This window comes from Borostomias antarcticus, assembly GCF_949987555.1.
Source record: "Borostomias antarcticus genome assembly, chromosome: 5".
NCBI lineage: Eukaryota > Metazoa > Chordata > Actinopteri > Stomiiformes > Stomiidae > Borostomias > Borostomias antarcticus.
Window position 1 is genome coordinate 28,955,519 of NC_140238.1, and position 14,504 is coordinate 28,970,022.

Below are 14,504 nucleotides of genomic sequence, written 5' to 3' on the forward strand. Positions count from 1 at the left end.
CTTTGTTATTCTTTGGCCCTTTTTTCTACATTTCAATCATTCTAGTGCATTGTAGCGCTAGAATGTCCCTTTAACTTATCTCCTATGCTTTGTCTGTTTTCTTTTTATTTTGATTGCTTTTTGTGAATTGCGAATTGTCTAGTGTACACCAGAGATGAGGGGCAAACCAGGCAGCCCTCCAGACGGATTGCCGGTGGAGATACGCATACATCGGTGTGGGAAATGTGCCACAGTGAGAGAGAGAGTAAGAAAGAAACTAAGGAAGAGGTTCAAACCATATTTGCCAAGAATTGTAATGGGAAATGTGAGATGATCTCTTGCCAACAAGACGGATGAACTGACAGCCCTAGTATGCAGCCAGAGTGAGTACAAAGAGTGAGTAGCATACTCTCGTTTTTTGGAAACATGGCTACATAACAACCTACCGGACAGCGCTGTGAACTTATATGGCTTCACTCTGCTGCGGGCAGACAGAGGACGAGACAGCGGGAAGAAAACACGAGGAAGGCTAGCTGTCTTTGTCAATGAGAGATGGTGGTTACACCTGAGCACATAACTGTGAAGGATAACATCTGTACTCCTGACATTGAACTGCTGGCGATAAGGTTAAGGCCATACTGCCTCGTGAATTCTCGCACGCCATTGTTACTCTTGTAACTACTCAGTATTGTATGTGACATGTGGCACCAGAGAGAATAAGACCCTTGACCTACTGTATGCAAACGTGAAGGAGGCATACAGCTCCACTCCCCTCCCCCCTCTCGACAGATCTGACCACAACTTGATTCATCTAGTGTCCAGGTACACGCCAGTTGCTAGGTGGCAGCTGGCTACCACCAGGACTGCGGAGGTGTGGACGAGAGGGGTTGTGGAGAACCTAGACTGTCTCCAGTCCACGGACTGGGGCCTGTTCACTGAGGACTACAAGGAGTACGTGAACAGTCTCTGCTACTGCATGACACACTATATCAGGTTCTGCAAGGAATACATGATACTCACCCAAAAGGTACACTGTTTCTCCAACAACAAACCATGGATTAATAAGGACAATAAAGCTCTACTCAACAGGAAAAAGAATGCCTTCATGGTTAAGGACAGAGAGGAGACCAAGTCAGTCCAGAGGGAATTGAAGAGGGAGCTGCGGAGGGCCAAGAAAAGCTACAGAGAGAGGGTGGAGAGTAAACTTGAGCTGAAGAGCACCCCCAGCCCTGTGAGGCTAGAGGGCAGCCCAACTCCTCCACGCATGCCCCCCTCCTACCCTGTGAGGCTAGTTGGCAGTTCAATCCCCCCCCCGCCCCCTCTACCCCCGCCAGACCATTCATCACAGAGAGTGAGGTAAGGGGTGAATCCACAGGCTATTAATCAAAAAGGCCTATTTGGCGGTATTTGGCCCAGGGTGCTCAAGGACTGTGCGAGACAGCTTTCTGGCAGTGTCTCTCTGAGGCTGAAGAAGATGCCACAGATCTGTAAGACCTCCTGCATTGTTCCAGTGCCCCAAAAAACTTGTCCCAATGTCCTCAATGACTACAGGCCAGTGGCACTGACGTCTCATGTCATGAAGGTATTCGAGAGACTGGTTCTGCAGCACTTGAGGCCCATGGTGAGCCACTTCCTGGATCCCCTGCAGTTTGCGTACCAGGCCTGAATCAGAGTGGACAATGCCATCATCTACCTATTCCACTAAGCCTACTCACACCTGGAGGGGCCAGGAAGTTCAGTAAGAGTCATGTTCTTTGACCTTTCCAGTGCTATCAACACCATCCTTCCCCTCCATCTTGTGGAGAAGCTCCCAGCTATGTGGGTAGACCATGACACAGTGGCCTGGATCACAGACTACCTCACCGACAGGCCACAGTATGTCCGTCTGCAGGGTTGCCTGCCCGATGTTGTCATAAGCAACATGTGTCTCCCCCAAGGAACAGTCCTGCTACCTATTCACCCTTTACACCTGCAGCTTCAGCCACAACTCTGGAGCGCGCCACCTCCAAAAGTTCTTGGACGACTCCTCTATTGTGGGCTACATCAGGGCAGACGATGAGGAGGAGTACAGGGATGTGATCAGGAGATTTGCTGAATGGTCTGAGGAGAATAAACTCCAACTCAACATCAGCAAGTCCAAGGAGTTGGTGGTGGACTTCAGAAGGAACAAGAGGCCTCCAAAGCCCATCACCATCCAGGGGTAGGAAGTTGAGATGGTGGACTCATACAAGTTCCTGGGAGTGCACCTCAACAACAAACTGGACTGACTGACACTGAGGCCCTCTACAGGAAAGGACAGAGCAGACTGTTCTTCCTCAGGAGGCTCAGGTCCTTCGATGTGTGTAGCAGGCTGCTGCGGATGTTCTACCAGTCTGTTGTATCCAGCATACTATTCTTTGCCGTCACCTGCTGGGGTGGTGGCATTAAGACTGGGGAGTCAAACTCGGGCCGAATCCAGAAGAGCCCAATTGGGGAAAGCTCAAATCATATTGTGACTAGTGAGATCTGGCCCAGAATATCACCCTATTTCAACTAACATAAATACTAGAGACAAATACGTTGCCACTGAAATCTCCAGGAGAATAACTAAATGAAATGTGGAAGGACCCAGACGACCCACCTGGCACCAGCTGCAGCTACGGAACATTGTTTCTTTGGCTAAATCTGGTCGGCCCGTCTTGGCTTTCATTTAGCCTAAAATAGTTGTAAAGTGTAGTTGAAAATTGGGCTGTGTTTAGTCTGTCTAATTTGTTCCAAATTTAGCCCAAGATGGGACATCTGTTTCAGACCCCATAGAGCCCTACAGCCATGTAAATAAAATCCCATTGCAGCAAGTGGGGAAAGGCGACTATATCTGTACCCGAGGCTGATGCTTCCCAGACATTATGAATTGAATGCAACCTTCCGATCTCAGGTCAACATCAGCAACACATAGGCTATGAGTTCTAACTGGGTAGTTTAGATGAAAATGTACACTAGGCCTACAGGCCACCTGTCTCCTGCAGGCCACCCTGTAGCAGGCCCCTGAGAACCACCCCCCCACCCCCACCCCCTCGTCCTCAGCCAAAAGTCCACCCTATGGCTCCTGGAAAGCCCCCCTGCCTCCCCATGACTAGTTCCTTCCCACTCTGTGTCATCAGCTGTCCCTATCCAGCCAACTCTACACATTTTTTACTTTTGGCTCTCTGCTTTCTGTTTCCCCACCTCTGCCTTGCGGCATTCTCTATGAGCCTGTTCTGCTAAGTGCTTACTGTGCTTTGTTATATGATTCACTCAAATATCATATTAGAGACTACAGGGATAGCAACCACATAATGGCCTACCATGTAGACATTCCAACATTCTCTGTAACTATTTGTGCACTCTCCTGTTAGTCATGTCTCTCTTATGAAGTATCTAGCCCATGTTTACTGCTCTGTATATGTTCTTAGCCAATAGACAAACAGTTTCCAGAAGCTTGCTCGATCGTCTCGTTGAGAGAGGTCAGGGAAGAATTTTTACAGTTCGCTTTTCTGGCCCCCGGGTGAAACAGTTTTTTCTTCCCTCTGGAATATGTAGGGGTGGGACCTATGCCCACCCTCCCATTGCTCTCTGTAAAGCACATTGTGTTGCCCCTGTGTATAAAATGCGCTATACAAATACAGTTTGATTTAATTTGATACACCCTAATTAGGCTTTCTGAACTTCTTATCTGTTCAAAAACACTAACAGTCACTAAATGTCACCAGCTGGTGACATTTATGCTGATTTACTGTTTTCTTTTGAAGATGTGATAATGTGTCACAAAACTCATTTTGATAATTTGTTCAGCTCGATATTTCTCCAAAGTCATGTTGCTCAGGCAAAATGTGGTTTATACAAATTGCAATTGACGATATGGCAACACTTTTAGGTATGACTCTATAGCTATTTTACATTTTTTCTGTTAAATAGCGATGACAACATGTAAATGCTTTGTACAGTACGTGGAATGGCCTTGTGGTCGAGCAGTAGAATATTTCGTTAGAGACAGAAGGACTGTGAGTTTGAGTCCTCTGTGGCTTTTTTTTCTTTCGTAAAAAAAATAAATAAATCTGCATTCTTAACATGTTTATGCTATATAATATCAATTATTCATACATACTGGTGTAGAACCTAGGTCACTAAAACATCATTGAGATGACGTCCTGGAAATGACGATATATGACATGGCTCACAACGTCATCACAACGTCATCACAAAGTAATTTAGTAACTTGTAACTTGCTGGGCACTGTAACATAAACTAACATAGTGTGCAATACCAATAGTGTTAGTTAAATCAAATCAAATGTGGAGTATGCCATGTTGATGAATAGCAAGTGAGCTGTAAACTGTCAGCTGTCTTATCCAAGAAACGTCTGGGCACCAAAACAAACGAAACAAACGGTCTCAGCTCCTTCCAAACTGTCTTAGGTCCATGGTGTTCAGCCAATCAGGAGATGCATTAACCAGCCTGATGGCAGCTGATAAGGACCTAAAATATGGAAGCTTTCTGTAGACTTCTACTCAGTAAGAGTACTTATTCAGGCATTTGATTCATGTCATTATTCTGACCTATGGAGGGATGGATGGATTAATAATCCCTGTGGGTGAAATAGATAGATTAATAATTCCTGTGGGGGGAAACTGGGACTAAGAGACGAAGAAAGAAAGGGACACACACACACACGTCTGCATCGAACCATCTCTTCTCATCCCTCCATCTCTGCTTGCCCTTCGTTCTTTCCTCATCCTCCCATCTTTCCTCCATCTTTCCTCACACCTTCGATCCTGAGCTCCTGACAGTATCATAACATGCTGTGTCGTGCTAATGACTGGGGCGAATGTGGGGGTCATTGATCGGTTATCAGCGTTTGATAATGACTCTGAGTTTAGCTATTGATCGTTGTGTCAAGTGTTACTGTGGGCTGCATTGTCGCTGCATTAAGCAGAGTGCAAAGTACAAAATATGTGAACCAGTATGTCTCTGTTTGCATTTGTCTGGGTGAGTGGAAATAACTAATGTACATTGCATGACAGTAGTGAGAAATGGTGTGTCACTCGTTCACACTGATTTAATGTCAGTCAGTGTATTTGAAATATTATTTTGATGTATTATATCGACTTCTCTGTGTCCCAGAGTGTATGGTAGCGTTGACTGGGCTGGGACTGTTTATGTGTTCGCGTGTTAACGAGTATCTAGTATTCACTCTGACATGTTGACATCCACTAAGCAGCTGACAGGATGTTAATCTTTGTGTTTACCTTAGCCCACCCCCAGAACAGGGCGATACAATATCAATCAATACTAATACGGTGTGTGGATGTGTGTGTGCGTGTTTGTGTGCATGTGTGAGAGAAAGATATATTGTACGTGTGTACAGAATGTGTACAATACAAGTGTGAGACTGTGCAGTGTTTTCTAACCAGCCCTGTGTTATATTCCAGACAACGTGTACAGAGAATGCCTGTTCAACGGGTCCTGGGCTCAGAGAGGAAACTACTCCCAATGTCAAGCCATCCTCAAAGAGGTAGGACACACACACACACACACACACACACACACACACACACACACACACACACACACACACACACACACACATTAAATATGTCACGTACACACATACATACAACACTAGGACTGTGCCCTGACAGTCAACGAGTCAAATCATCAGTCGGAGACCTTTAAGTCGACTGAGATTCTTAAGTGGAACAGTTGTTTTTTGCTCCACTGTCACAATGTGCTGGTGGGCTAAGACCACTTACCTGCCTTGTGATTTATATGGGCCAATTTGCTTTAGATAGATTAAAAAATGAACCATAGATTTTGCTCTAACGTCCGTGAAAATACTTTAGTGACAGCCAAACCACAACATTCCTCGTTGACGTCGGAAATTTGCAGTTGAGCAGATTATCGTCAAATCGTTAGCTACAGTATGGGCAACACTGCATAAAAACACATCCGAAGTAGATGGACAATGTAGGCTAGATGATGCATGCGTAGAAAGAAACATGGCCATCTTATTGTGCGGCCTGAGCGTTTGAGTTTAAAGTTTGACAGCTGTCCCGACTCGCGCAGTCTCAGCATAATAAAAAAGAAAGAAAAGAAAAAGGAGGAATGAATCGTTGAATCTCTGGTTTGAAAAGGCAAAGCTTCGGGTAAATGGTAAATGGATGGCACTTTTATCCAGAGCACTTTACAATGAAGGCCTCTCATTCATCCATTCACACACCAATGGCGGCAGCAGCCAGGCAAGGTGCTAGCCTGCTCATTGGGAGCAATTTGGGGTTCAGTGTCTTGCCCAAGGACACTTCGACATGTCGTCAGGAGGAGCCGGGTTTCAAACCGCCGACCTTACGATCATTGGATGACCTGATCTACCACCTGAGCCACGCACGCACGCACACACGCACACACGCACACACGCACACACACACAGTGTTGGCTTAAGAGAACCCTACTGCCATGGCTCTGACAAAGAGATGAGACACAGCCAACTGGACATTCAGGTCCATACAGGCCTCTCATGGCATGATTGCTAGAGCAGCCTGCTGCTCACACACACACTTTTATTGTCATTGTGTATAGCATACTGTAGTGAGACACAGGTGATGAAGCGGCAATGCCAAAACACACACGAATAGCGTGACCCATTTCGTCGTCCTTCCCCGAAGGGCAGCCGAGAACAGACAGTAGGCAGCGTGCAGGCAACACCCGGGGACCAATCCAAGTGCTCCTGTCCGTCTTCGTCAGGGACGGACAGCGCTAGCGATCTGTTCTTCTACATGTTTTTCGAATTGGGTTCTTTTGGGAGGAAACCCTCGCAAACACGGGGAGAACATGCAAACTCCGCACAGAAAGGCCCGGAGACCTTATCGCTGTGAGGCGACAGTTCTAGGTACTGCGCCACCGTGCCACACGTGAGCAATTTTGGGGTTCACCGTCTTGCTCAAGGACACGTCGGCACACTCTGGGAGCTGGGATCAAATCGGGGACCTTGCGATCCCCAGCCTGCCACTCCTACCTCCTGAGCTACGTGCCGCCCTGTTATGGAAGTTCATACTTCACATTCCTAGTGTTGATGAGTTAGGCTGCTAGATTTCTCATTTTGTAGAGCAACATTCTGGGTCTTGTTAAGTTAATGAGAATCACAGAGAGTCAAGTTGGTTAGACCAGTCAGTTTGAATCATTAACATACCACAGGGTAGAGGTGTTATGGCTGGTTGGAAAATGACTCAAACACATGACTCAGGAGACAGTGAACGGTTTGCCCAGCAGGGCCTTTAATGGTGCAACAAAACAGTTCGGGGGCAAGGCAAAAATCAGAGTCAAAGTCACAGGCGGGGTCAGGCGATCGGCGTACAAAATATAATCCAAGGTCGAGGTCAGGGGCGAGGCAGGGGTCGAGGAATCCGTAGTATCAGTCCAGAGGTGGATTGACAGGCAAGCGGCACTGCACACCAGGTCTGGGGATAAATGGAAAACACGATAAGAAAAAAATAAACACGACGGAAAAAACACAACTGAGATACGGACAGCAGTCAAAGTTGGATAAACTAGCTAGGTACTTGCCACAGGAACGTTATGGGAAGATCTGGCGATGAACGTTGAGAAGACCAGGGTTCTTCTAGGTTGAGGTTGATTAGATGATTGAGACCCGGTGTGCAGAGCTCCGCCGTAAGCTCGTTCATCAATCACCGTGATAGCCTTCACCTGCGGCGCCGGAGGGCGCGCTGCGCACGGGCCGAGGTGCCAGGTTCCTCGGGATCACTCTCTGGGGATGAGGAGCGCAAATGCGCACCAGCTCCGGAGGCGGGGGGTGGGAATTTGGGAGATCCCGAACGCCGCGGAACGGCGCGTCCCGGCTGCGGAAGGGCTGGAGGGGATGAGTGTGGAGGCGGTGCCGTAACAAGAGGGACTAGAACAGAACTTTGTTCCTACTGTATATGTACAGTATGTTGTCTCTATGTCTTTCTCTGTCCATAATTAACACACTGGTCCCTCTCCTGTTTAACCTACAGGACGGTCTCTGTACAGGACAGTATCTCTCCTCTTTAGACCACAGGACGGTCTCTCTACAGGACAGTCGCTCTCGTGTTTAGCATATACAGTAGCATCAACTGCCCTTGAGGCACATCCAGTCCGCCAAAGCTTCCCATCCGGCCCGCAGAATGTTAATGAATTTAGAAAATGTGAGGAGGAAAAAATGAATTCCGGTATTTTAAATATCTAGGGTTTTTTCTTCCAATTGAGATGGAAATACATTTTATTAGTACTGATTTACCGACCTCAATTGTGTCTAACTCACAAGGCTATGCTTGCTTCACTAATTGTGCACTGAATAGAACTAGCCTAGGATAGGTGAAGCTCAAACTAATTCCCATCTATGAATGGAATGGATTGTGCCTTATCTTTATGCAACAATGGGGACAAAGCTCTCATTTAACCTTTTTTTTTTGGTTTCCACATGTGCTTACAACTCTTTGAAAATTGCATGCCTTGTGTAATGATGATGCCTAAGATTGTATTATTTTGCAACAATGATCGCTTAATTGCAAATGAGACATACAGGTTTAGTGTTAGCCTGCTGAAAGTGAAAGTTGGCATGATGAAGGCTATAGTATCAGTCCATTCTTCATTAAAGCTGTGATTTTCCACATAATTGCCATTGATGACAGCTCCCCAAAAGAGAAGCCAAAATACTGTATCTTGATCGGCCCCTGGTGTCTGATTGCAGTATTGGTTTTAGGACTATTCACACTGATATAGGCTAATAAAAATAACATTAATTTTATAAAAAAAGTACAAATATTAATCAACAGTATGCTAATTAGGCCTAAATAAAATGTTTTTGTTTGTTCCCCACAGTGTCTACGAAAGTCATCTTGAACAAATGTTGTTGATGACCCCTCTTTCTACAGCAGTGGTTCTCAACTTTTCAGGCTCAGGGCACCCCATACATATTTTTTTTCATTCATGGCACCCTTAAGTTACATTCTTAGTTTTTACTCTCAGTACCTTATTAATGCCATCTTTTACTGACGTTTAACATAACAGTATGATAGGCTCTGGCCTACTATAACTATGTTTTGTTATTATTGTAAATATTATTATTATTATTATTATTATTAGTATTATTATTATTATTATTATTATTATTATAAGATGATGACAACAACAACATTCAAATTGTTTTTTATTCAGTAAATCATACATGGTTAGCCAACTTTCCCTGCAGATGAGGCAGTGTAAGGCACGTAGCAACACCACTCCTTGTAAAGCCTCAGTTTTGGTCGTTCTCTTAAAAAACATATCCATATTTTCCTGTCATCTGGCTAGCCTCAAGCCTCTGCTGACAGGCAACGTTAGCGAGCGCGTTTGTGTTAGCTACGTTATCATCCCTCAATCGAAAGTAGCAATACATTTTTTGTTGAGATATGCAGGCTACCAAGGAAAATTTTTGAGAATATCCATTTCGGTTGAACTGATTGAAAATAATATTTTACTTCAAATTTAAACTGATATAAAATAATTTTATGATACAGGTAAATTCCAAATATTATCAAAGGATTCCACGGCACCCCTGGACTGGCGTCACGGCACCCACCCCAAATCCTGCTCTATAGGACAGTCTCTCTCCTGTTTAGCCTACAGGACAGTATCTCTTCAGGACAGTCTCTCTACAGGACAGTCTCTCTCCTGTTTAGCCTATACAGGACGGCCTCTCTACAGGATAGTCTCTCTCTTGTTAAGCCTACAGGAGTGTCTCTCTAAAGGACGGGCTCTCTCCTGTTTAGTTTACAGGACGTTCTTTCTACAGGACAGTCTCTCTTGTTTAGTTAACAGGACAGTGTCGCTACTGCCATGTACTGTCATCTAATCTACTTTCCTATTATAAGACTCTGGGAGGTGTGCAGATAACCTTGCCTGCTCTCCAGATGGAGTATTTGTCCTCCAGGCCCCCATGTTTGTGTGTGTGTGTGTGTGTGTGTGTGTTTGTGTGTGTGTGTGTGTGTGTGTGTGTGTTGCAGACCAAGTGTTTCCAAGTGAGGAGCAAAGCCAAGAGGCTGCCATGCTGCCCTCTAGTCACCTGACTATGGAACACACTGTTCAGCGTGTGTGTGTGTGTGTGTGTGTGTGTGTGTGAGCAGTGTGTGTGTGTACAGTGTGTGTGTGTGTGTATGTGTGTTACAGTAAAGAGATGAAATACAGTAGATAGACAATGAGGGATATAGTGGATGAGAGACAGAATTATAACAGGAGAGGTAGGCAAGAAAGAGGGGAGAGAGAGAGAGAGAGAGAGAGAGAGAGAGAGAGAGAGAGAGAGAGAGAGAGAGAGAGAAGACAGATACATAGAGAGAAAGAGAGAGAAACACAAAAACATTTTTCCACCCCCTGGGGTGCCACGGTGGAGGATATAGCAAGTGTCCCTAAGCCTGTGTCTTAGCTCCACCCCTGTGCAGCTTAGGGTGACTAACCTCATGGAGCCTGACCTGCAAAACAAGGAAACCCACTTAGACTGCAAGTGGAAGGGAGAGGGGAAGGAGGAGGAGGAGGAGGAGGAGGAGGAGGTCACAGTCAGTGATAGGAGAGGGTTAGTGAAGGTACAGTAGTGGGCCTCACAACTACTCCTCCCCTCTCATTTACTCTCCTCCTCTCCCCTTTCTGGTTGTGTCACATACTTTCCTTATCTTACTGTCTCTCTCTTTCTTGCCCTCTCTCTTTCCCTCTCTCTCTTTCTCCCTCAAACACACACACACACACGCACACGCCGTAGTCTGCGCAGCCCTCGTTCCCTACACTGTAGCTTGGCGCTCACCTCCCCAGAAATGTAACTACGCGGCGTAGCGACACAGACCGCAAAAACTGTGATTGGTCCGCTTGGCAGCATCACATTTCCGGCTTCTCTTCCGCTGCTAGTCCGCCATTATTTGAACCACGATGGATCAAGCCGATGAGAGGCTACGTGAGGAAGTCCGTTGATATGTACATTTATATGACTAATTTTCACCGCATTACAAAGATAGCCAGATGGCAGCAAATTCATGGAAAGAGATTTCCACAAACATCGGTTTGGACTTCACGTTATGTGCAAGGTAATGGAAGAACATGAGGGACAAGTACGACGCAGACAGACCAGCGCAGAAGTATAAATGCTTACAATGGCGTAGGGCTACGGCGTAGATATCTTCAACGTCCCTATCGGGGCAACTGTTAGCGCGTCCGCCCTGGGCATGCTTAAATGGATGGGTTACACAAGCAGTAGTTGTATTAGCGGTTACAGTGGTAGTACCAGTAGTAGTATTTGGTAAGAGGTGGGAGGGGAGGAAGGAACACCATCCCATAATAGCAGTACGTTCGGCTGCAGCAGCTTGCCCACCTCACATTTCTCCAGGAAATGTACTTTCTAGTTATTATCATTATTTTCACCCATAAACCACGACCTGCACACACACACACACACACACACACACACACACACACGGCTCCTCTCTGCTCGTTAGCTGGCCCCAGTAACAGCAGCACTGTCTCCCCGGCCTATTTCCTCCTCAGACAGGAAGAGGAAGTGGTCTCCTGATACACAGGGACATGGTGACACGTCAGGAGGTGATAATGCAGTTTCATGGTCCTGTTGGATTTCTGCAGGCCCAGATGCTCACAACTGACTTGTGTGTGGGAGGGTCAAAAGGAGAGAGAGGCAAGGGTAAGAGAGAGATGGAGGGGGTTTGGGAGAGACGCTGTCCCTCAATCCCACTGACTACATTTGTGGGCGTTCCGAATGCGGTCAGGTCTTGTTCCGGCGTTCACGTGGTTTCAAAACACACCGGTTGCGGTTCCGAGCGTTTTGTCAGTATGATTGTTTTTACGCCCAGATTTGGTAATTTTTCCTAGAGTTGTGTGCTTATACCATGGGTAAATAGGCTATGAAGTGAAATGGTTACTACTTTTTTTTGTTATTGTTCATGGTTGTCAAAGAAAAAATAAAATTGAAAAAAAAAACAGTTTTGTCAGCCTCCTCTCAACATGTTATCCATGGAAAAAAAGGTATTTGGTAGGCTATTTAATTTTACAGATTCAAGATTCAGTTCATTCAACATGTGTATGGTTACACATAGGCCTACTAGGATTTTAACTAGGGCAGTTGCATATGTTGATGGAGACGACATATAGGACAGGGTACAGGACAGGACAGTGCAAAATGCAAAAACAAAATATAGTGCAAATACAAAATAAGTGTAACCAAGAAGAAGAAAGGCAACACTATGCATTGGCTCAACACCCTATCCTTACGGTATTGTCTTTATAAAAAGGATCTCAGGTGTCATATATCAGTTTGCATTTTTCTACTTCTATTATGCGCTTCTCCTCGTCCATGTTGTCAATCCTCGAGGTGACTACAGATGCCATGAAAAAAAACAAAAAACACATTGATGTGGTGATAATAGGACTGCCAGGCCACCAGGGCCGTGGGGGGGGGGGGTGGACTTGACTACCAATTTCTTCTACTATTTGATCCACCCCAACTGCAGCCTCTGGCTAAAACAGACCTGCTGCTCGATTTCTACCAGAGCTCCGCAGAGATCCGGAATGGCCGCGGTCGTCTCTGGCTGCCGTATGGTGACCAGAACACAGCAGAACCTGAGTCAGTGGAGTTGAGGGGTGAGGGAGAGGCAACAGAATGATAGTCAGGAGTGAGAGAAAGAGAAGGCACTAAATAGGAGTCTGTGGCGGAGGCTAGGAGCCAGATCAGTGATTGAGACAACCTTTAGATTGGCAGTTCACTTTTGCTTCCCTCTGGAATATGTAGGGGTGGGACCTATGCCCACCCTCCCCATTGCTCTCTGTAAAGCGCATTGTGCTGCCTCTGTGTATGAAATGCGCTATACAAATAAAGTTTGATTTGATTTGGGTGGTAGGCTACATCCTTTTTGGGGGAGGAAGCACTCCTGGTGCAGGGAAAAGTGTCATCACGACATTGCCTATAGTGTTGGCGCACTGGTATTTAAAGGGAAGGAAAACATGTGTTGTCATTGACCATTATGAAACCAAACCCCTACCAGACCCATGTGTATTTTATTAGCATAATACAACCTCTTTTGCAACTGGTTGCGCTAGGGTTGTGCTATAGTCCTCAGTCGGGAAATTACAGAAATTGTGATGGCCATGCCTTAGAGCACCAGTGCCCTCACCTCACTCGTTTCGTCTGCATTAGCGACAGCATCGGATTCACCAAAATAGGGCCCAGAGAGAGAAAGAAAGAGGGTGGCAGGCAGAGAAACAGATGGCGCGTTAAGTAGCTGAGCTTCTGAACAGCTCAGTTGCGCTCAGTGAGAAGAATTCACTTAACGGGTTGTTCAGTTATGCTCAGACTGATCTGCTCAGAGCACAAGTGAGCAGTTTCGAACTACGATCAGTCTGAGCCAAACCACGTTATAGTCATCATCATCACCTGAGGTTGGATGCCGAAAGGATGCTCGTACACATGATTGACAACGGTGAAAAGTTCTCATCTCCTAGCAACTCAGGTGAAGCAAAACTTTGTGGTTTTGAAAATCGCTCAGCGCTCACATTGACCATTATAATGCAAGCGCTCAGCTACTTAACGCGCCCAGAGTAAGAGAGAAACAGAGAGAGCGAGAGAGAGAAACAGAGGAAAAAGAGAGAGAAACAAAGAGAAATATAAAGGGAGAGAGAAACAGAGATTAGAGAGAAACAGAGGAGAGCAAGAGATAAATAGAGAGAGAGAGAGAGAGAGAGAGAGAAAGATTAATTCAGAGTAAAAGCAAGGCAGTATTTGTATTTTGTGCACAGTAAACATGATCAATGATCCGTCCAGGGGCGTTTCCAGACCTTTTTGACTGGGGTGGCACAAGTGGGGCACAGAGCTAAGCACAGGGGGCACACTTTTGCGCGCCGCAATTTCTGGGGGGCGCGTTGGAGCAAATCACGTATGCATGCGAAGCACAGATCATGCCCACAGCGGTGGTTCTGAAGTTTTCATTATCCATAGCCTACTAATTTCACCATCTCACAGCACAAATGCACACATCCAAAGAAAAGGTCTTGCATATCAATCAATATCATCAACACTACACAGCAGAGAATAGTATGACAAAAACGTATGCTTGCAATTCTGTTTATTTGCTCCAAACAAAATATCCATTGAGGCCTCTGTGTACAGTTTTGCAGGTACTGTAGTCATGCAAATCTCCTATAGACTATCCATGTAGACAGATGCCGAAAAAGTCGAAATAAATCAGATACCTATATTAGGCCACAGTGGTTGGTGGACCCGGCCACAGTGGTTGGTGGACTGCAAAATCTACAGCCATTTGTTCCAGCCAAAACAATTTTTTGTAAGATAGGCTATAGAATAACTGTTAAGGAATAGTTTGTTACCTGACAAGTGACAACACATTTGAACTTGAGTTCACCTACCTTATTATTATTATTATTATTATTATTATTATTATTATTATTATTATTATTATTATCATCTCAGCAGCAGACATTGGCTAAAA

The 14,504-nt window shown here is 45.5% G+C and overlaps 1 protein-coding gene across 2 annotated transcripts in view; it reads left to right on the forward strand.

The window, feature by feature from the left end:
- Positions 1 to 14,504, forward strand: part of crhr1 (corticotropin releasing hormone receptor 1) — a 115,620-nt gene that overhangs the window by 50,366 nt on the left and 50,750 nt on the right. For both annotated transcript variants that reach the window (XM_084438034.1, XM_084438035.1), the window contains exon 5: positions 5,427 to 5,509. In XM_084438034.1, the coding sequence (XP_084294160.1) occupies positions 5,427 to 5,509 (83 nt within the window). The remainder of the gene's footprint in view (positions 1 to 5,426; positions 5,510 to 14,504) is intronic.